We start from the raw sequence: 24,743 nt of genomic DNA on the forward strand, positions 1-24,743 counted from the left end.
TCAGTCCGCACTATCCTTGTTGCTGACGCATAACCGGATTCAAGTTTAAATATCATTCATGCCAAGAACAAGAAAGAGCTTTAGCTTTGAATGGTGTGGGAAGGGAACACAAAGACGTGATTATTTTGAAATTTTAGTTGCATTCAAGAAGCTTTACAGATAGGTAGAAGAGGGCAGGATCCTCATCGTGCACTCTGGTGAAGGCAGCTGTTCACTTACTAACCAGCAGAACAGATCAGCACTGATGAACCATCATGGAATATCGTCTGGTTACAAGAGGTATTACATAAACTCTGCCTTTCAATCCAGAGAAAGTCTGAGCGCACACTAAAAATGGGTTCATTCCTAGAAAGACTGATTAATTATCTATTCTGTATATTTAAAGATGCAGCACAGTAACAGGCCTTTCATGCCTAACAAGCCCACACTATCAAATTACACCCGTGACCAATTAACCTGTTTATCTTTAGTAAAGTGGAGGGAAGCTCATGCAGTCATGGGGAGAACATACAAATTCCTTACAGACAGTGGCAGAATTGAACTCAGGTCGCTGCACAACACAATTCTATGTTGACCACAATGTTACGCTCAAAATTTTGAATATCCTAATCCTGAATCTCATCGACTTTGATGATGAACTGAGAATGATTCTATGCAAGGCAGTCAAATCAACTGTGTTAGAGTGTGAAACAACACACATTTTATTATAATTTTGTACTTTGGATAGAAGAATAAGATTACAATTTATTGCCAGTGAGAGTTCTGCTATCAGGTCACCTACTCAACGAAAGTCCTGATGGAAAATGTCTATAAGTGCTGGCATAAAGTTGGGATAAAAAGGATTACTTGCCCATGGGCTGAGTCGGCTGTGCAGGCTCAGTACTTCATAGTTTTGTGGGAAGTCCTACGTCACCACACAGGCATTTTGTCTGGTGCGGATACTTTCAACCAGGTGCTGGGCAGGGAGGCAGAGATACTGGAGGGAATATAGCTTAAATTCAAGAGATTTCCTGGACAGAGAGACAGTGAGTGGAAGAAGAGATAGAAAAAGAAGTCCTTGAATTTGGGATGGCTTTAGATTTGCATTGGTTGCAGTTCAATTGGATGGTTATTAAATAACTAATACAGCCAGGCAGAGAACAAATAATATCTTGTCAGAGGCACTTGTTGAATAAATACATTTTCTTGTTGTATTTATACTTGCAAAACTTTATTTTGGTTGAAACATGCATTAGGATATTGTAAACTCTTTCAGCTTCCAGCCAGATATTGCCATAATAGACAGGTATTTGAGCAAGCTGAGGTGAGAAAAGCTTTGCATGATTCATTTGGAAAATTGGATTTTCCAAAATTTGGGAATTCTGCCCAAAGCGAGCTACTAATGAATTGACAAGTAGCTCAACCCAAGTTTAACTCTCTGGATTAATCTGGATATTGCATCAGTTATCCACAGAGGAACCAAAAAAATGGTATAATGTCAATTCTAGTTGGTGCATTATTATTCCTACTGTGACTCTAGATAGCCGTAAAATATAGCAGCGTCCTCAAATCAGTTATTATGGGGACATGAGGATATCCTAATAATGGAAAGATGGGTTGAGCCACTGATATTTCTCAGATTCCTTCAAACATCAGGCTCCTGAACCAGTGTGGATAACTTCACTCAGCTCACCATTGAACTGATTCCACAACCTAGTCTCACTTTGATGCCCCATTTAGCTATACATACTGAAAGCACACCGGAAGCCTAACTGAACATTTATTATTATCGAATCCTGGAAACCATCAGGGAAACTAGTCTACATATCTGTATCTATGATTCTACAAGGACTCTACAACTCAGGTTCTCAATATTATTTATTTGCACAGTTTCTCTTTTTTAGCGCATCGGTTGTCAGTCTTTGTATGTGATTTTTCGATGACCCTATTATATTTCTTTGTTCTACCATGACTGAGATGATGGGCTGAAAGACTTTTGAGACTTTCTTTTAAACCGTGCCATGGACTGCTCTTTATCAGATTATGGTATTGCTTTGCACTGTTGAAACTAAGTGTTATAATTATGTGGTCTTTGTCAGTTTGTCTTTTATCAATTATGGTATTGTCTGCACTGTTGAAACTATATGTTAACTATAACTATATGTAACTATGTGGTTTTGTGTAGCTCTTGTAGCTTTAGTTTTGTCTGATAGGTTTATAGTTTCTTTCCTGGGAATGTGCTAAGACGGTAGCGTGATATCGATACGCAGCAGCCGCTCCGGACTCTGGATTGGGGATTACCAAACGTTATGTGGTTTTTCTTGTGTGGTCTGTTTTGTGCTTTCTCATGGTATCATTCTGGAGAACGTAGTCTCATTTTTTAACTGCATCGTATTTGTGGTTTATAAATGACAATAAACTGAATCTGAATCTGACTGCCTGCAAAAAAAGTGGATCTCAGTGCAGTACAAGGTGGAATATGCATATGTACTTCGATAATAAATTTACTTTGAACTTTGACCTGCAATTTAAATATCCTGCATAGAATGGAACTAAAGTGATAAAGCTCACTCTATATCAGCTATAATGCTTGTGAGATTTTTGCATAACCTGAACAATCTAATACAAGAACAAGAGACATCAATTGGCAAATTGTATTGGTTTCTTCTTGGGACATGTACACAGATACAGTGAGAAACTTGTCCTGCACACTGTTCCTGTGGATCAATTCATTACAACAGTGCACTGAGGTAAAACAGTAGCCTAGTGCAGAATGTGGTTATAGAGAAAGTACAGACAATAAGGTGCAAGGGCATGCACTGTAGTTTGTGAGGTCATGAGCTCATCTTATCATTCTGGGGAAGCATTCAATAGTCTTATAACAGCAGGACAAAAACTGTTCTTGAGCCTGGAGCTTTCAAGCTTTTGTATCTTCTGCATGATGGAAGGGGTGGGGGGAGCGAGAGAATGTCCAGGGTGGGTGGGAGTTTTGAGTATGCTGGCTGCTTTACAGGGCAGTGAGAAGCGTACAGAGTCCACGAGGGGAGGCCGGCTTCCTTGATGGTTTCCAGGACTCGATAATAATAAACCTTCAGTTAGGCTTCTGGTGTGCTTTGAATACCCATAGCTAAACAGGGCATGAATTATAGAATTAAATCTCTCTTTAGCAGAAGGGGAACTGAAAATTATTGCAGCTTTAAATCAATTTTCCTTTTCCTTGGCAAGGCATTCACCGGCACTAGCTCTGAGAATAAGTGCAGACTGTAGACATGATCTATTGGCACGGAGTTATGGAATAAGACATTTATTATATACCATGAGGACATAATTGTTAGTTTCAATACAGTGTCCCTGTACATGAGAGTTCCCATTAGGGACAGCTTGGCCCTCCTGCAGTCAAGGTTTGATAAGGGTACCACTGACCTTTTTGAACACATTGACATACTTCCTCTGTAGGAGGAACTACTATGAACAAATGGACAGAGTGGCCATGGGATCGCCCTTATCACCAGCTATTGCTATTTCTACATGGAGTTCATAGCCCTTACACCCCAAATGCTTCTGCAGATACGTCGATGACACCTATGTAGTGTGGCCTCATGGACTCCAGGCAGTCCAACAGTTCCATGACCATCTGAACAGTATACATCCAAACATTCAGTTTATGATGGAGAAGGGTTACCTCCCATTCCTGGACATTGTAATACGAGGGAAACTGGACAATAGCCTCAGGTATAGCGTCTATTAGAAACCCACTCACACGGACCTGTACCTAACAATAACAGCCACCATCATGCCTCCCAACATAGAGCAGTTCTTTCTACTTTGATTAACCACGTGAAAACTATTTTGCACCTGGGAAGTCTCCATGAAGAAATTAGATGATTACACACGATGTTCCTGCAGAATAGGTGAAGGAAATCAATCGAGCCCTTAAAAGGGCCAAAAGAAAAAACAGGAAACCTAACTACGAGGAGGAACCTGTCGTTACTGCCTGTCTTCCCTATATTTCCAAGGTTTCTGGAATGATTGCCAGGATCCTGAAGAAATTGCAGATTAGTACCATCCACAAACCCGTGAAGAAGCTCAAATTACAGCTTATGTGGGTCAAAGATGACCTGGGATTTGAGTCAAAGATGACCTGGGACTCAGGTCAGCTGGCGTTTACAGGATTCACTGTGAAAGCAGAGCAGTGTATATCGGCCAGATGGGACGTACGGTGGAAACCCCCATCAAGGATCACAGGAGGTGTATTTGTTTGGGTTCGCCTAAGAAATTGGCAGTAGCAGAACACTGCATTTGTAATGGCCATAGTTTTGACCTTGACGGCACAAAACTACTATGCTGCGCCAATGACTTTTAGGAGTTCCTGGTGAAGGAAGCCACCGAAATAAAACTAGGGGAAAATAAGTTTAACAAAGACAAAAGTTTTGCTCAAAATAAGAACTAGAATTCGACTGTAAACAAGGTGGGAGAGTGGAAACCTAATTGGTTGAGGACTAACCAATCAGGAGGGACAGACTACAGGGGGTATAAATACCACCGGCAGACCCAGTCATCATCCCTGAAGAAGATGGCAGAAGTTGTCATCAAAATGTCGGTTATATTTGATATCTGTACCTGGCTGGAAGCCTGAGAAGAGTTTATTCATCATATACATTGGGAAAGTGCTAGATTCTTTTTCACAATGGGATACTGCTTTGTTAACAAACACAAAAGATTCTGCAGATGCTGTAACTCCAGAGGAACAAGCACAAAATGCTAGAAGAACTCATCAGGTCAGGCAGCATCAACGTAGAGCAATGAACAAATATTTGGGTCAAGAGCCTTCATTAGGACTCTTCTGATGAATCCTGATGAAGGATCTCGGCCCAATCATTAACTGTTCATTCCTCTCTATAAATGCTGCCTGACCTGCTGAGTTCCTCTAATATTTTATGTTTATATCACTGTATTAATTAATCTTCTTCCATTAAGTGCACTATTAGTTCTGCTGAGATTCTTGGTAATGATACTCTGAAAAAAAGCAACAAACCTACGCCAACCATTATAGTGTAAAGAAGGAAAAACAACTGAAATGTAGGTTGAGCCTCTGAGACCTTAGGCCTGCGGTATAAAAAAGAACTCAGCTTCACCTGTGGTATCAAACTCTTAATGATTAACCAAAGGAAAATACTGCAAATACAGGAATTCTGAAATAAAACAGAAAACATTGGAAACACACAGCAGGACAAGTATTGTCCATGGAGAGAGAAACAGAATTAATGTTTCAAGTTCCGATGGAAGGTCATGGACCTAAAATGTTAATTCTACCTTTCAGTCCACAGATTCTGCCTCACCTACTGAGCAGATGCAGTATTTTCCGTTTTATTTTTTTAACATTCGGCAGTGTAAACACTTGTTTTGATCTTCTAGATTCAATACTGCCAAATGTACTTCTCTACTGTAGAATCTACAGCTGCACGATCCCCTAGGAGACAGTCCAGCTGCACGTGAGTCTCAACCATGGGGTACTATTGAGAAATATATCTGACATAACCACTATATATACCTGAAATATAATCACTATGTATTAGCTATTTACTATACTATGTAATCACTTCTAGGTACTGAATATTAGTATGTATTATTTTACTAGACACATTTTGTTATGTGTTGTTTTTACTAGATACTTTGTACTCTCTTAGCTGCATATTATGGCACTTACAGAACACCTGTTTGTTTAGCAGCACTATTAGCTGAGATGTATCCCATGTATTACACTCAGCCTTTGTTTAGTACGAGATAACGGTGGCGAACAGGATGCTGCGAGCAGGAATGTAATGTGAGGGAGGTTGTCTGGAAAACATAATCTTGGTCCCAATGCAAATGGGTGAAAAATAATGGTGACGCACCGAGAGCTAGGCAACAGCGATTGATTAGTTAATATATAGATGATATGCAATTATAAATTGATTGGGTATGCTGATGAAACCGGAATGTAACTGAGATAAGAAATTACTATAAAGAATGCTGTACACCGGAGCTCGGTGGGCTTTCGGTGACAAGTTCATTGATTGCCTCAGCCTTTGTTTGCAAAGAAAGGTTTAAACTTCTCGAAGAATTGTCTGCGTCTCCTGGTCATTTCAAGTAACCACGACAGTACGCAGAACTTACTTTGTACTCTCTGTAGTTAAGCATACACGTCTCTCCATCAGAAACAGGGGTTTCTTTAACGGGTTTATAAACTGACATTAATCAGTAAATCAAGTCACTACTGACAGCAGTTTCTTAAGTTCCTTTTTTGTTGGTGATCTGCAGCAATTTTGCAGAGAAAGTCAAAGTCCTGGATTCATGTGACACGTGTGCAGCTACTCATCAGAGTCCTGATGAAGGGTCTCAACTCAAAACGTTGACTCTATATCCCTTTACGTAGATGCTGCCTGACCCGCTGAGCTCCTCCAGCATTTTGTCTGTGTTGCTCTGGATTTCCAGCATCTGCAGAACCTCTCGTGTTTAAGATCAGGTTAGGAATGCATCTCAATAATAGTAATATATAGTGGACACATAGGACAAAAATATTCAATCAGTAATAGCTCTTCATGTAATATTGTTGCCTCCCCCAAGCCGTCAGGCTGGTCAACACGTCCACCCCAGCACCATTACATCCGTAGCAGCCACTCCTCTCCATAGCCCCTCAGCAGCCTTCATCCATTCCCCCCATGTACTGCCCCTTTATGCATACACTCTACACCTCATCTATCAATATCCCGTGTGTTCAGATGCCCTGCTGCTACCTGGAAGAGTTGCCCTTGCCCAGAGTCACTTTACCATTTCCTGTCAGCCACCTAATGTACAGATACTTCTGCACCTAGTGTCAGTTTATGTACAATCAGCCTATGTATATAAGCTAATCTTGCGTACCGCATACACAACCACACTCAAACAGTTACTCATACAGTTTGTTTCACAGGATTGCCTTTATCTCTAGAAGTCATGAGGAGACCAGTTTCCTGTTCCAATCCACCACCATTCCAGCACCCAAACAGAAAGCAAGCTCTTCACTGAGAGAACAGCATACACATGGTAAAGAAGTTTAGACTAAACCACACTCAAACAGTTTCTCATATATTTTCTTTCGCTGGATTGCCTTTATATTCATTGTCTTTTTTATGCTTATTGTGCTCTTTTGAATGTTGCATCGGATCTGGAGCAAAAATCATTTTGTTCTCCTTTACCTTCATGTACTGAAGAATGACAATATACATTCCTGAATCTATCAAATTAAAATACTGTACATGATGGTTACACTAAGCATAGAGTTTACCTGTACTTTCATCTCTCGGTCTGTGTCCCAGATTCGAATAATGCGAACATCACCAGAAGTCATTAGGAGACCAGTTTCCTGCTCCCAATCCACCACCATTCCAGCACCTAAACAGAAAGCAAGCTCTTCACTGAGTGAACAGCATACACATGGTAAAGTAGTTTAAACTAAACCGCAAGATTTTATTTTCGCCGTCACCGTCATCACATCCTAAACAGCATCGAGAAACATACAAAACTGCAGATGCTGGAAAACTGAAATAAAACAAAAGCAGAAAATACTGGAAGATCTCAGTGGATCAGACAGCATGTGTGGACAGTAGATTGTCAATCTTTGTTTCTGCATAATTTTACATAAACTCTACCGGATTTCTTTATTTTCTTGTAAATGCCTGAGAGGATGGTGGTTTTGTATGGATATGAGAAAGGGAATACCTCTGATTGTGTGAGGGCAGGTTTCTGGTGGAGGTAAACTGTCCAAGAAGACATCTGGTTAATAGGTTAATGTGGGCAGTTAGGCAGGGAGAATAAAAGAGGCACATAAAAGCCACAAAATGGCAGATCAGATATTGTCAGTGAAAGTAAACAAATAGCAATAATTTTGTGATTTCCACGAACATCAAAGGAAACCCACCACTGGAGACTGCCCTACACATCCCTCCCTACCTTCTCATCAATTTAAAACCAACTTGTCTTTTTCCTTTCCATGGGACGGCACGGTAGCACAATCGCTTCACAGCGCCAGAGATCATCGATCAGGGTTCGATTCCCACTGCTGTTTGGAAGGACATGATCTCCCCATGACAGCCTGGGTTTCCTATGGGTGCTCTGGTTTCCTCCCACATTCTAAAGACATATGGTTAGTGTTAGTGAGTTGGGGGTAGGCTACGTCGGTACTGGAAATGTGGCGACACTTATGGGCTGTCGCATATCACTAATGATGATGTAAGCAATGCATTTCACTGAATATTCTGATGTTCACGTGGCAAGTAAAGGTAATCTAGTCTAACCCATAGCTCTAAAGATGGCATATTAGGTGAACATTCATTCTGCTTCCCTTATCACAGACATTGCTCTAAGCCGTTAAGCCAGTATTTGATTACTTAAATTCACTTTTTGGTAACTTTTGACAGAATAACTGAACCTTGCAGGGTTTTTAAGAATCTTTTACAGAAACGTTCAACTATTTAACTTAATCTCGACTTAAAAGAAAAATAATCTATACTAACATAGCAAAAGCGACTCTCACTTTACAATATAAATCATGAATTTTGCCTGACATTTAATGCATAACATCTGTAATGATGATCACAACTTGATATGTTAAGTGAGTCAAGGTGTACTTGCAGACAAAGAAAGTTACAGAAATATGTATTCTACTACTTGAGCTGTTTTCTTTAATCAAAATGGTTTAGAACATAGAACAGTAAAGTACACTACAGGCCCTTTGGCCCACTTTGTACTGCTGACCCTTTAACCTACTCCAAGATCAATCTAACCCTTCCCTCCCACATAGCGCTCCATTTGTCTTTCATTCATGTGCCTATCTAAGAGTCTTTTAAATGTCCCTAATGTATCTGCTTAAATCATCACCCCTGGCAGCAGTTTGCATTTCTTTTAACCAGAGATGATTCAAACATGACAGAAGGATGATATTTCTGTCTTGTTTTTCCATTACGTTTATGGAAACCTTCCATTAATTCAACTTGTAATATTTTTGAAGCCCGTTGGTACAGAATTATGTGATGCTGGTTGGGAGCGAGTGCTGTGAGGAGGACTGCACAGGTTCTCTGGTTGTACAAGATGATGATGTGGCCACACTGTTCAGTTTTAGTCACCCTGTTATAGGAAAAGAAGTATGATTAAGCTGAAAGGGGTGCAGAAGAGATTTACAAGGACTCCGGGAATCAGAGTCATAGAACACTACAGCACAGAAACAGGCCCTTTGGCCCATCTAGTTTGAGCCAAACTATTATTCTGTCAAGTACCATCAGCCTATACCTGGACCATAGCCCTCCGTACCCCTTTCAATTATGTACTTATCAGCCTTCTCTTAAATGTTGAAATTGAACCATGAAGCGAGATTGATGAAGACTGGTATATGCTTACTGGAGTTTAGTGGAATGATAGGCAGTCTCACAGATATGCAAAGGTGAGAGTTATCATCATATCGCTGGGAAGCCTATATGCTGGAGTCCAGAAACAGTGAGCCTTGCCTTGGGATATGGGAACAACCATCCAGCACAGAGAAGATGGCAAATGTCAAGCTCTGAGAGTTATAAATGTTTGGAATTTTCTGCTACCATGATGATCCTCAGTCTTTGAGGGTGGGGGGTAAGGGAGAAGCGAGGGAGGGGAAGGGAGAGGGGGGAAGGGGGATGGTGAGGTGGGGAAGGGAGGGGGAAGAGAGGGGGGAGGGAGAGGGGAGGGATGAGGGGAGGGAGAGGGGAGGGATGAGGGGAGGGAGAGGGGAGGGATGAGGGGAGGGATGAGGGGAGGGAGAGGGGAGGGATGAGGGGAGGGAGAGTGGGGGAAGGGAGAAGGGGAGAAAGTGAGGGAAAGTGGGGTGGAGAAGGTAGATGGGGAAAGAAGAGAGAGAGACAGAGCGAGAGAGCAAATTTTCTTTAATTTCCTGAAGGTATGTGGTTGATTGAAATCTGGAAGTACAATTAATAATGGCAGAGAACTGCAGCCTTACCCCATCACTGTAGTGCAGAACACAACATAAATATATTAATGTCCTGCACCCCGGAGCATTCAGTATTTAATACCAACACAAGCTAAAAAGAAATGTAAAGAAATGCACTGTTTAAAATTCCTTCGGGCATCCTACTCATGATGCATGCAGAGTGTGGGCGGGTAATGTGCTGAAGACTGGGGATTCCCTGTAGAACTCCTGCTGATGAGTATGAGCACTGTGTTGTAACTGATTAATTCGTACAGCACCACAAACCACCCACACAAAATAAAAGGTTTTAAGAGCCAAAGCAGAGTTCCTACACTATTCATGATACACTGCCTGAGCAGATTTATCTACCTAGCCATTGAACTATTTACTACTTCAGATTTGGACTCCTGGAATTAAGGCTACTACAATTAAACATGGCTATTCAAGGAAGAGCCTGCCATTTGTTGGTAGTTATTCCAGTAGTGTATAGAACACAACTACACAGCAGCAGTGTATAAAAATTAATTTAAATAACTCAAAAGGCATATCTATACTTGATTATATCTACACTTGCAACATTTCATGGCAACTTGCTTGCTTGGAAACAACATAACTAGATGAATGTTTTATGCCACCTCCAACAAGCATGTCATCAATACATTTTTTTTTCATATTTAAGTAATAAACAAAACCGAAGAACTAAACCATCTCCACAGTTTCTCTTCCTGGAGCGCTGGCTTTGAGGATTTATGGCCTGGGTCTCTAGGTTCCCAAATGACAAATCACATTCTGAATCTAAAGCATTCCGGTCCCTTCCCTTCATACCATTGTTTGACATTTTTCAATTCTGACCAACAGTCCACACCCAGGAAGGTAACCTTCTGGGAAATGCTTTATTTGAGAATATATCTACAGCCATTTCAAGATTCAAGATTGTTTAAAGTCATTTTGGGCACACAAATATAAAGAGAACCAAATAAATGTTACTCCGGATCAATCACAGAAACAAAGCACAAAAGATAAGGTAAGCAATAATAATAATAATACAAAACACACAGTAAATATAAACACATAAATAGCTTATAGACATAAATTGATTGTATGTCCATTCAGTGACGCTAGATTGTACATAAGGCGACTGATGGGAAACAATAAAGTAGAGGTGGGGTTAATGGGTGGAGGTGTTGCTCAGCCTTACTGCTTGGGGAAGGTAACTGTTTTTGAATCTGGTGGTCCTGTTGTGGATGCTCTGTAGCCTCCTCCCTGATGGGAGTGGGACAAACAATCCATGAGCGGGTGGGTGAGATCCTTCATGATGTTACTGGCCCTTTTACAGCCCCCTTCTGTGTACACGCCCTTGAATGTGGTTAGGCTAATGCCAGTGATGCAGTGGGCAGTTTTGACTCTTCCTGTCTGCTCTAGTGCAGTTTCTGTACAATGCAGAAATGCAGCTTGTTAGGATGCCCTGCACTGTGCATCTGTAGAATGATGTGAGCATAAATGTTCCAAGTCCAGCTCTCTTCAGCCTCTTCAGAAAGTAGAGGCATTGGTGAGCTTTCCTGTCTGTGTAGGATGTGTTCTGGGACCATGAAAGGTTGTGTGTGATGGGCACTCTCAGGAGGTTGAAACTGCTTGCAGTTTCCATTGCTGTACTGTTGATGTAAAGAGGGTTGTGAATGGTGGGAGTTCTCCTGAAGTTGATAATCATCTCCTATGTTCTCAAGCTCTCCACCACCTCTCTGTAGGTTGTCTCATTACTGTTGGCGATGAGCCCCACCACTGCTTGTATTAACAATGCTAGTTTGCGTGCTTTTTAAGAACAATTTCTTTACTGAATGGAATAAATCCACTTCATGAACTAGTAAATATGAGTACGTTGAGAAGACCTTGCTTTATTTTGGTTATTTAATTTAGGGATAAAACAAGGTAACAGGCCCTTCCAGCCCAACTGCACCCTACCAATCTGTACATCTTTGAAATGGGGGAGGAAACTGAAGTACCCACATGGGGAAACTCCTCGCAGACAGTGGTGGGAACTGATCCCAGGTCGCTGGTGCTGTATTAGCATCACATGAATTGCTATGCTACCATGGTGCCAAATATCAAACTAAATGACTTTAGTAGTGAGAACTGAGGGATGGCCCATGCCCAGCATGTTCAATTTATTGTTGCTGCGCAGTAAAAAGTGTTCACTTAGTCCACACATCATATTTCCTTGCAATAATATTCATTTCTTCTGTCAAAGGATAGTGAATTTGTGCAATTCATTGCCATGGGCAGCTGTAGAGGCCAGGTCATTAAGCATATTTAAAGCAGAGTTTGATAGGTTCTTGATTAGTCAAGGTGTCAAAGGTTATGCAGAGAAAGCAGGAGAATGGGATAGTAAGTCAGCCATGATGGCTTGCTGGAGCAGACTCAATGGGCTGAATGGCCTAATTCTGCTCCCATGTCTTATGACTTAAAATACACTGCATTTAAAAATGTGGCATATATTATTAAGGAATTAATGTTTTCTTTGGGCTCTCAAGACATTCATTCTTGAATTTGAGTAAAATTGGCAAATGGCTTTATTATTATCACATATATTGAAGCACAGCAAAAAAAACTTTTGTTTGTATGTTATCCATACTGATTATTTCAGTACAATGGTGCGCTGAGGTAGTACAAGGGAAGGGAAAACTATATCCAAACTATAATGCTACAGTTACAGAGAAAGTGAAGTGCCAGCAGACAAGAAGGTGCAAAGCCATAAACAAGGTAGATTTTGAGATTAAGGGCCTGTGTTATTACTAGGGGACTGGTCAATAATCTTGCAACAGGAGGACACAAGCTGTCCTCGAGTCCGGTGGTATGTGCTTTCTGGCTTTTGTATGTTCTAAATGATGAAAGGGGAGAGAAGAGAGGGTAGGTGGTGTCTCTGATTATGTTGGTTGCTTTATTGAGGCAGTAGGTATAGACGAGAGTGCAGAAAAGATGACACTCTAACTGCAACACTCACACAAATATATATTTCGTGACCGCTTTATTTGATACATCTATATATCTGCTCATTAGTGTAAATATCAAATCTCTTCCAGGAAGCATTGTCTGCACCCTCACTGGAGTTCATTCCTGGTGTGTAAAGCTCCATACAATCAACAAATCTTGAAAATGTCGATTTTTGATTCTGTTGACAATTAAGCTTTCCTGTTGGCAAAATAACTCGATGCATAAAAGCATGAAGATGTAGTCAAGAGGTTCAGTGGTTGTTCAGGCCAAACATCAGAATGGGGAAGAAATGTGACCTAAGTGACTTTGACCCTGGAATGATTGTTGGCACCAGATGGGGTGGCTGATCTCCTGGGATTTTCATGGACAACTGTCTCTAGAGTTTACAGAGAATGGTGTGAAAAAGCAAAAAGTACCCAGTGAGCAGCAGTTCTGTTGTTGAAAATGCCTTGTTAGTGAGAGAGGTCAGAGGAGAATGGACAAACTGGTTCAAACTGACAGGAAGGTGATAGTAACTCAATATCAACCACATGTTACAATGGTGTGCAGAAAAGCTTCTCTGAATGCACAACACATTGAACCTTGAAGTGGATGGGCCACAGCAGCAGAAGGCCAGAGGATTCTATCCCTGTACCTAATAAAATGGCCTCTAAGTGTATATGCTTTGTGCTACATTTTTCACCTTATCAAAGATACCTAACCCAGACAAGCTACAAATTATTCTCAGCTAGTTGGCATTCACTGTCACCTCAGGAATTACAATACACAGCCAGATCACAGCTTGGTCAGCTCACATTGTGTGACCCTCCATTAAAACAGTATGTCATGTCAAAAATTCTCAACAAGTTGTCATTTAAGTCACAAAGTGAAAAACGAGGTGATATCAACAGTGTGGATAATGAGATCCTATTCTTAAATTACTTGAGTTATTTTGTTTCTAATCACAGACAGTTGACTTTGGGCTTGAGTCTTTTTAATTGAGGCAAAAGCGAGAGATTTTCATCACCGTCATTCTCTGCAAGTCGTCACAGTACAGAAACAGAAACACTGTACAGAAACAGGTGATTCAGCCCAACCTGCCCATGTTGATCAAGATGTACCAGGTTACCACTGTCTGGTTTTGACAATGCAAGTGTTCATCTGGATTCTTCTTAACCGTTGCGCAAGTCTCTGCCTCTATCACCCTTTTAGCAGAGCATTCCCAACTCTGGGCAGAAAAGTCTTTCCTATATCCCCTCTAAACCTCTTTCTTGCTTCTTAACTGGTCACAGAAGGTGTACAATAAGAAAACAGTTATCAATGTCAGTCCTATTTATTGCATTTCATGGTTTTGTGGACCTCCATCACATTACCCCTCAGCCACCTCTGCTTCAAGGAAAACAAACCCAGTCTTCCTTGGGCTCCTCATATCTGAGATTCTCTGTCTCAGGAAGCATCCTCTGCACCCTCACTGGAGTTTATTCCTGGTGTGTACACCTCTATACAATCAACAAATCTTGAAAATGACGATCTTAGATTCTCGTTGACAATTAAACTTTCCTACTGGAAAATAAATATTGTCGCAACCACTTGCTTTTGTCAACTATATCTATAACAAAACATCATTTTATTTTATTTCAAGATACAGCACCGTAACAGGCCCTTTCTAGCCCAATGAACCACACAGTCTATTTACACCAGTGTGACACACTAACTCGTTTCTGGAATGTGGGAGGAAACTGAAGCATCTGGAGGAAATCCATGCCGTCACGGGAGAACGTACAAAGTCCTTATAGACAGTGGCGGAACTGAATATGGGTTGTTGATGCTGTAAGAGCCTTATGCTAACCATTATGCTACTGTGCTGCCATTCCTAGACAATTCACTGGAGTGATAGCAAACAGAATGTGATAACAGACCATATCGGACATTTTAGTAAAGACTTAGCTAAGGAGGTACAGTAGGTTTTGAGGAGCATTTTAGAGAGAGAGAGAGAGGTAAAGGTGTTTAAGGCTTTGGAATATAAGTCACCATCATTATGTTGTACGATCATGGTCATTTGACCTGGTCAATTTTCTACAAAAGTGGCTTGCCACTGCCTTCTTCTGGGCAGTATCTACAAGACAGGTCACTCCAGCCATTATCAATACTCTTCAGAGACTGTCTGCCTAGCAACAGTGGTTGCATAACCAGGACTTGTGACATGCACCAGCTGCTCATATGACTGTCCACCACCCGCTCCTATAGCTTCACATGACCCAGATCGGGAGGCTAAGCAGGTGGTACACCTTGCCCAAGGGCGACCTGCAGGTTAGCGGAGTGACCTTACACCTCCTTTGGTAGGGATGTTTCTCTACTCCGCCACCCGTGGAAAATAAGCAAGACCCTTAAAGATACATTGATGCATCTTCTAACTCTTCCTTGTTCTCATGAAATTTTATAAATCTGAAACATTAATTCCTTTTCTCTTCACAGATGTTTCCTGCCCTGCTGATTATTTCCAGCATTGTTGTTGTGGTTGTACTCTATATTGATTAGGTTATACCTGCAGTGAAAACACCATTAGACTGACAAAATATTTTAAGAATTGACCCTTACATACATTTATTTCATGGGATGGAAGTCAATGATATTTTCAGACAAGCCAATTGGAGATGGGGTGGGGGGGGGCAACCAGGAGGCAGAAGAACACCCAATGGGGTTGTTGCAAATTTGTCAAAATATGTACTGAAGCTATTTAAAAAGAATGAATTAATAGATTTTTAATTATGCATAATTAATCTAGATTTCAAAAGATCCAAACATGATTACTGAAGTTTATAAGCAGGAAGTGGAAGATTGCTGAGTACTCCTAAGATTAACAGACTGGCAGGAGCAACAATACCCTGCAGTCAACCATCTTTAATTTCAGCACAACATCTTCGTTTATGAAAGCACCTAGGTAATGGTTAGAGGCTGCAAACTTTATGAGTGCACCATGATTACAAATATTGCAGAGAAACTCTGTTTAGGAAATAAGTTTTTGTTTGAAAAACTAAGCCATCATAGAAATTGCTAAACGACAGAAGTGTGCACTTCTACAGATGTGGAGAACATTCTGACCAGTTGCCTCGCAGTCTAGTATGGATGCTCCAAAGTTCAAAGTCAACTCATCATCAAAGTATGGATATGTCACCAAATACTACCCTGAGATTCATTTTCTTGCAGGCATTCACAGTTGAGCAAAGAAATACAGTAGAATCAATGAAAAACTACGACAAGAAACCAACATGCAAAAGAAAACAATGCGCAAGATTGGAAGAGGCTGTGGAGGGTTGTAGCTTAATTATAGGCACAGATCTCTCCACCATTGAGAACATCTTCAAGAGGTGTTGCCTCAAGAAGGTAGTATTCATCACAAAAGGTCCTCGCCATCTAGACCACTCCCTCTTTTTGTTTCTACCATCAGGGAGGAGGTACAGGAGCACCAAGACACACACACACTATTTAGAAACAGCTTCTTCCCCTCTGCTGTCAGATATCTGAATGGTCTGTGAACATTATTGCTTTTGTTTTGCACCATTTTGTAATTCACAGTTAGGCCACGTCTTTGCACTGCACTGCTGCTGCAAAACAACAGATTTCAGGCTATACAAGTCAGTGATAATAAATCTGAACCTGATGGGGAAAAAACAATGAATTTGTGCAGTTGTTCGCTTAATGCTTCCTTGCTGGGTAAGGGCTCATCAGGAATCGACACAGAGACAATTCCATAAGGTTTTCAAATAAATTACCCAATGTAGAAAGTTCAAAAGTTCAAAGTAAATTTATTATCGAAGTACATAAATGCCACCACGTACAAACCTGAGACTGCGAGCATACTCAATAAATCCACAACAGAGTCAATGAAAGACTGCACTGACCGGGCGTTCGACCAGTGTGCAAAACACAACAAACTGTGCAAATACAAAAAGAAAGAAATAATAATAATAATAAATACATAAGCAATAAACATCGAGGGCATGAGATGAAGAGTCTTTGAAAGTGAGACTGTGGATTGTGGGAAGATTTCTGTGATGGGGAAGTGAAGTTATCTCCATTGGTGCAAGAGCTGATGGTTGAGGAGTAATAACTGTTCCTGAACCAGGTGGTGAGGGGCCTGAAGCTCCTGTACCTTCTTCCTGATGGCAGTAGTATGGTGAGAGTATGAGCTGGGCGGTGGGGGTCTGTGATGATGACTGCTGCTTTCCTGTTACAATGCTTTACGTAGACATGCTCAATGGTTGGGAGGGTTTTCCCCGTGAATGACTGTGCCCTATTCACTACTTTTTGTAGGCTTTTGTAGGACAACATGGTGTGGTTGATTTTCAAAACTGCAATTTTATGGAACCACTTAAGAACCAAATGAACAGGTAATAGCACAAAGTTAGAAAATCAATTATAGGAACATACGTAGCAACGATGTGGTTTAGTTTCAATGCCCATTATGAGAATCAATATTGAGATTTGCTGTTAATACTTGGTCATTAGAGCAATATATCAGAATCTGCAAGAAGACAGGTAGATTAAGGCAGATAGATTACAAATGGAATTTAAGATGGATAAATGTGCTACAGTACATTTTAGGGAGAAAAACAGAACACAAATGGAGTATAACCAAAATTGTACAACCTTCAGTGATATGGAGAGAAAGAAAAACCTGGCTTTACAGATGCAGGTACCTTCACAAGCTTGATTAATGATAGGTAATCCATTACAGTTAATTGGGATTCTGCTTTGGCTTTGAATAATCACACACTGTTTACAGCACAAAAAACAAGCTTTTCAGATATTTCTATTTAACAAGAGCTCTATCTAATCCTATCAACAAATCCTTTTCTTTAGTCTCCCCTTTTGTGATTAGCAACTTGAATCTCAGTGGCCAGTTTATTAGGTACACCCGTACGTCTGCTTGTTAATGCAAATACCTAATCTGCCAATCATATGGCAACTACTCAATGCATAAAAGCATGCAGACATGGCCGAGAGGTTCAGTTGTTGTTCAGACCAAACATCAGAATGTGGAAGAAATGTGATCTAAGGGACTCTGACTGTGGAATGATTGTTGGTGCCAGACGGGGTGGTTTGCGTATCTCAGTATCTGCTGATCTCCCAGGATTTTCACAGACGTCAGTCTAGAATTTACAGAGAATGGTGCATAAAGCAAATGACATCCAGTGAGCAGCAGTTTGTGGGTGAAAATGCCTTGTTAGTGACAGTGGTCATTGGAGGATGGCCAAACTGGCTTGAGCCAACAGGACGGTGACTGTAGATCAAATAACCAACCATATGTTACAAAGGCGATGTGCAGGAGAGCATCTCTGAACCTCCAAGTGGATGGGCTACAGCAGAAGACTGCAAGCTGGTTCCATTTCTGTACCCAATAAAATGGCCACTGTGTGTATATGCTTTGTTTTCTCATAGCAATGCTGCATTTTGGCTGGTCTACAGCAGCAAAAGTCCAAACCGGATTCCACTCCTGTACTTAGTAAAGTCGCCACAGAGTGCATCTACACAGAAACTGTATAAGATATCGGTTAAGCAATTGATGGAGATATATGTCTAATTCTAGTCACCTAAATAAGATATTAAAACCATGCAAAATCTGATATAGGTTAGGTTATGAAGAGACTTCAAAAACTAGGGGTATATGAATTACAGCAGAGAGGGCGATTTTTCAAGTAGGCGAAACTGAAATTAATTTTAAGATTGCTAAAAATTTAAAGAACTCCATTAGAATAATTTATTAATGCAAACATTTTCTTTCAGTACTGCAGTGGCCCTCGAAGCTGAATTAACCTTGTGCTTTAATAAGGAATTACATAAACACAGTAAAAAAAAATGAGAAAAGGAATGGAAATGGAACACACAGAGGAAATTCTCATGCCATTACCCACTAGATATCAAGTGCAAAGTTGTACTTAGAGGAATCAACATGAATCTATGATCTTAAGTTGTGATTCACCATTACTGAGTCAGATACACCTAAGATTTGAGTTGACAAACTATTAGATTCCTGTGTGAGCATTAATATTCACTGGTATGCATTTTCTCAAATACTCTCTGGAAACTATGGGGCTGTTTAAAGCTTTTAACATCTGATTCAATTCTGCCAAAATTTCTTCTCCATTCTCTTTTTATCCCTGAGCATGTCAAATCTGGTTAAAACCAAGCACTCAGACCATTACATAACAAATTATCTTAGTTCAATGCCATTAAGCTATTCTCTACTCGGTATGTTGAATTACTATCGGGCTTCTTCAGAAATACTAAAAGGTTGAAAAAAATGAAACTTAATTTATTTCTCATTTCTGCTGTAGACTTCATATTAAATAACTTTCTACAATTGCCTCATCACTCATGAGATTCACCAGGAATATAGTTATAAAAGCTTTTCTCCTTCAGCTTGAATTCCACACACCGACAATGCATTTTTTACCAGCTAAAGATGCCTGCAAAAACCCGAGTGCACTCTTCACTGCCTACACTAATTCCCTTGGCGTCACTTGCTCATTAATTCTTCAGGATGATTCATTATTTCCAGCTTTATACACAAGATGCCGGAAAGTAAAAAGGAATTTCCTCTCTAATGTACTTCTTGTTAAATCAATAATATATGCTCAGAGACCCCTCACTCAACCAGCCAGAGCTTTTATGTGCTTTCCTCTTACAGCTTTGAACTTGCAAACTTTCAGCCATCTTATGACAATATCTTCGCCAATTACTAGACTGAGTTTTAGAATTCCTCATTTTATGCCTCAAATTTCCTTCAAGCCTACAGAGATATAGAATTATGAAGCAGAGAACACACTCTTATCATCGGCTTAATGATGGAAGTGTTATTGACAGTATTATTAAGGCACTACTTAATTATCAATAACATGCCCAACAGTGCCCAATTCACATCTCACCAGGACTACTTGGGTCCAAGCTACAGACGTCAGGTGAGTGAGTATGGCTGATGTCAAAGCAGCATTTGATTGTGCATGGCACCAGAGCCTTAAATGGAATGAAAATTAGGAGAATTCACCAAGGGAATTTTACCTAGCTCAAAGCAAGATGACCAATGTCATTGGAGGACAATAATCAATCCATTGGGGCTACGCTTCAGGAATTCCTCAGCATAGTGTCCTGGGTCCGATCATCTCCAGTTACACTATCAATGATCTATGCACCGGGAAGGGGGAGTGGGATGCTTGATGAAGATCACAGCATGTACACTTCCAATTAGAGCTCCTCATAGATTGAACACACAACAATCCAGACACAATTTTGTTTGGATGATGAAATCCCAATCACACCAAACAATTGGAAGGCAAAATCAGATTAACTCCTCATGAAATTCATTGGCCTAAATACATTGGTTAGATGAACAGGTCAAGGCTAGAGCTTTCGAACCACCTGACTCATCTCAGCTTCCTTCTTCTTCAGATCTTTACCTCTTCCTCTCTATCCTCACCTAGCTTCTCACTTCAACTTTCTTCGCTCACTCACCTTTTCACCCATCAGGACTCACCTATCACCTGTCAGCTTGTACAATCTCTCCTCTCCTCACATTCTTCTGCCCACAACTGATAACACCAAGGAAGGTAAGAGCAGGTAGTGCAAGGGAACGTTATCATCTGCAAAGTGCCTTCCAGGTCAATCGCTATCTTGACTTGGAATATCTTACCCATTCTCGCATGGACAATAAAGCAATGAAGTGGCAATTTATTTTACTTTATTGTATTTAGTAATACAGCACGGTGTAGGCCCTTTCAACCCTTCAAGTTTGCCATTCCAGCAACCCCGACAAGCCTAATTAACACCGATCTAATCATGGGACAATTTACAATGACCAATCGACTTACCCAGTAGATCTTTGGAAACTGGGGCACCCAGGGAAAACCCATGCTCCACGGGAAGGATGTACAGAGACTCCTTACAGAATGGTGCCAGAATTGAACTCTGGAAAGCCCCACTAACCACACTACGGTGGCACACCAACAAAGGCTGTGATGATCACATTGCATGAGAGAATTAAAAAAGCAGGAGAAACAGATTTCTCAAATAATTACAAATCTGAATAAAACACATGGGTAATACTCCCGACTGATAGGATTTTCTTCATTGAACTTTAATTTATCCATAACGACATCTGGTTCCGAGTTACGAAAATTTTGCCCACATTGAGTCCACATGGGAAGAATTAAAGTAAGTAATATAGTCATGTTATGTAACTACAAACACGCCTACTACATACAGCACATAATCTGTGATACAACCCAATGAAGAGCTGCCAGCGGAAGTGCCGGAGGCGGGCTTGACTTAAATATTTAGGAGAAATTTGGATAAGTACAAGGATAGGAGAGGTCTGGAGGACTCTGGTTTAGATGCAGGTCAATGGGACGAGGATGTTTCTCTATCTAGGAATGGTTCACCATTGCCTTTTATCATGATGAACTCTGCCTGGTCTGTTCTGTTTCCAAAGTTTATCTCACATTCAAACACCCCCTTGTTTTAATACTGTAAGATATAGGAGCCGAATTAGGCCATTTCACCTATGGGCCTGGTCTGCCATTCCATCATGGCTGGTTTATCTTCATTCTCATTATCTTCAACCCCATTCTCCTGCCTTCTCCCCATAACTTTTGATGCCCTGACTAATCAAGAACCTATTTAATTTATTCATGTGACTTCTCACTCCTGCCCAATGCATTAATTTTATTTGAATGGCACTTTGATGGGCGGAGTTGCAAGGGTAGAGAAAAAGAGCATTCAGTTGCTAGAAATTAAATCGCCAAATGGTTTACTATCACGTGTACTTCAAAACATACAGTGATATGTGTCATTTGCATTAAATAACCAACACACACAAGGGTGTGCTGGGGGCAGCCCACAAGTGTCACCACACTTTTCAGCACCAACATAGCGTGTCCAGAAAGCTCAATAGAAGAACACAACAAGCTACAAAGCAACAACAGCAGAGCAAGCCCGTTCCTCCCCTCTCACTGACACATTCACAGTTCTCTAACCCCAAAGCAGTCTGCTTTCTTCAGCCTCTTCCCTCCAACACGCTCAGATTCAAATGTAAGCACGTAGACATTGGGCCTTCGACTGCCCCAGTGGACTCACAGAAATTCACAGAGCCAGGACTCTAGTAGCTACTGGACCTTCACTTCCAGAATTCTGATTTCATCCTCCAGCCTCGATCCTTAGCAATCAAGATTCCTCTAATCTCCCAGAGCCTTGTCCTGACCCCTATCGACCTTCTCTGATCCCAAAGCTCTCCCCATGAACTCAAAAAATATTAAAAAAATCAACTAAAACCTGAGCCACCGCCTCAATGGTGGTCACAGCTTGGCATCATCAGCTTCAATTCATTACCACAGTGCATCGAGGTAGTACAAGGTAAAACAGTGTGGAATAAAGCATTAAAGTTACAGTGTAAGGGAAGTGCAGGTAGACATTAAGGCAAAAGGTCATAATGGAGTGGATTGCGGAGTCAAGATGATGTCTTGTACTAGGGAACCGTTGAACAGTCTTATAATAACTGTATTAAAGCTATCCTTGAGCCTGGTGGAAGTGTAAAAGAAATTTCACTTCACTTCATGTAATTTTTATCAGACGGCAAGTCACTTCTACACAGAATCAAGATGAATATTGCATGTATGTAAATTAACAGAGCAGTAACATCTTAAATGTCATCTCTATTGTCAGTCTTCTATAAATCAGACAATTCATTTAATTCATAAACTTACTTCTGTTGGACCTATATGGAATTTTGAGGCATCTTCAAACGATGATGCCTCAAAAAGGCTGCACCATTATTAATGACCCCTACCACCCAGGACATGCCCTCTTCTCATTGCTACCATCACGTTTCTGAATGGGCAATGAAACCATGAACACTCCCTCAGTGTATTTTCCCCTCTCTTTTAGGACTACTTATTTTTTTAAATATATACTTCCTGTTGTAATTTATTTATTTTATTACTACAATTGCAATGTACCGGTGCTGCAAACCAACACATTTCACAATAAATGCCTGTGATATTAAACCTGATTCTGATTCTCGTCAAGAGGCCATGGAATGATTGCTGGTGCCAGACAGGGTAGTTTGAGCATCTCAGAAACTGCTAATCTCCAGGGACTTTCATGCAAAACAGTCTCTAGAGTTTACAGAGAATGGTGCGAAAACAAAAAACGAGTCAGTGAGTTGCAGTTCTGTGGGGGAAAACTTGTTAAAGAGAGAACTCAAGGAGGATGATCAGAGTGGTTCTCTGACAGGAAGGTGACAGTAACTCAAATAACCACACAACATAACAGAGGTGTGCAGAAGAGTATCTCTGAACATACAACATGCCGAACCTTTAAGTAGATGAGCTATAGCAGCAAAAGACCGTGAATATACACTCAGTTAGCATTTTATTAAGTACGGAAGGTACCTAGTAAGTGGTCACTGAGTGCAGATTACACTGGAATCATAGCTTGTGGATGCTTTTAGGCAAAATTTGATTTTCAACCATTTCCTTCACTAATAGGGCAATCTTAAAACATGTCCACAGTCTTGCTACACACCACTGGAGAAAAATCAAAGTTAGTTTACATATCTGGCAAAATATATCTACTTGTAGATATTACTTTTAATTTAAAAAAAATGTTGAGGCAATTATATAATCTTTCAATTAGCCTCGTAATAACCTGCCATTTGAGCTACAATGTGGTACATCTGTTCTAATGACTACATACAATTTGAATGAGACATTCACCAATTACATTCTATAAAAACATTAAACTGCTTCTATTTGCTGAATATGTACTAGTAATGGCAAAATTTGGAAAACCGCATGACATTAAATGGTAATTGAAGCTTTAGAATTTGGAGATTAAACAGATAAACTCAAGGTAACTCATGAATACCTCATAATTTTCCCTTCCTCCTTGACCACAGCAGCAGTTTTATTTTATTTTTCTAATTTTATTGCTTATTTGGAGATAAAGCACAGTAACAGGCCCTTTTGGCCCAATATGCCTGTGCTGCCCAATTACACCCACGTGACCAACTGAACCACTAGCCCGTATGTCTTTGTGATGTGGGAGGTCATGCAGAGACCGTACAAACTCCTTACAGACAGTGGCGGAACTGAAACCTGGCTGCAGCTGTTGTAATCGCGTTACGCTAACCGCTTCGCCTCGGGGAAGGTAGATGAAATTTCAGATCATCTAGACTGCTGGATAAACAGCTTGCCATACACAGAGTGCAAATGGAGAAACAAGTTATTATCAGTAACCCACAGGTCCCATAGGAACTCACAACCCACTTCCTGAATAATAATCTCCATTAACATTTGGATTATGCCTTGTAGTACAAAATACTGCAGAAACACATTCACATTGAAATACTTAATCCTGTCATTAGGACAGGCTTGCAGGAGGTTGCTATGTGGAGATTTCCTGCCCCTTTTCACGCCCAAGTACAATGGTGCTTTCTAAAAGTCATTCATTGCCTGAAAGGCACTTCGACTCAAGGCTCTGAGCTGCAGAAAATAAAAAAAGCTTTTCTTTGTTTAAATTCATTTAGGATGTGCTGTAATCAGAATGAGCCATCATGAAATTGTGTTATTAAGAACCAGCATAGATGGTCTGAAGATAAATCCTGAGAAGTGTAAGAATCGCAGTTATATAATGTGTTTTTCTGTCTTGAGATTTTATGTAAAAAGCTGGTGTGAATAATAGGTTCACAAAAAGGTTACCATTATGCATTATAAAGCTCTTTGAAAACTCATTTCACCAGCACCAGCCTCTGAATTTCAAGTTAATTGCA

The 24,743-nt window shown here is 40.5% G+C and overlaps 1 protein-coding gene across 1 annotated transcript in view; it reads right to left on the reverse strand.

Moving 5' to 3' along the window:
* Positions 1–24,743, reverse strand: part of rptor (regulatory associated protein of MTOR, complex 1) — a 499,208-nt gene that overhangs the window by 23,283 nt on the left and 451,182 nt on the right. Inside the window, exon 29 of the mRNA XM_059948392.1 lies at positions 7,286–7,392. Coding sequence (XP_059804375.1) covers positions 7,286–7,392 — 107 coding nt within the window. The remainder of the gene's footprint in view (positions 1–7,285; positions 7,393–24,743) is intronic.

Source organism: Hypanus sabinus, chromosome 23, assembly GCF_030144855.1.
Source record: "Hypanus sabinus isolate sHypSab1 chromosome 23, sHypSab1.hap1, whole genome shotgun sequence".
NCBI classification, from domain to species: domain Eukaryota; kingdom Metazoa; phylum Chordata; class Chondrichthyes; order Myliobatiformes; family Dasyatidae; genus Hypanus; species Hypanus sabinus.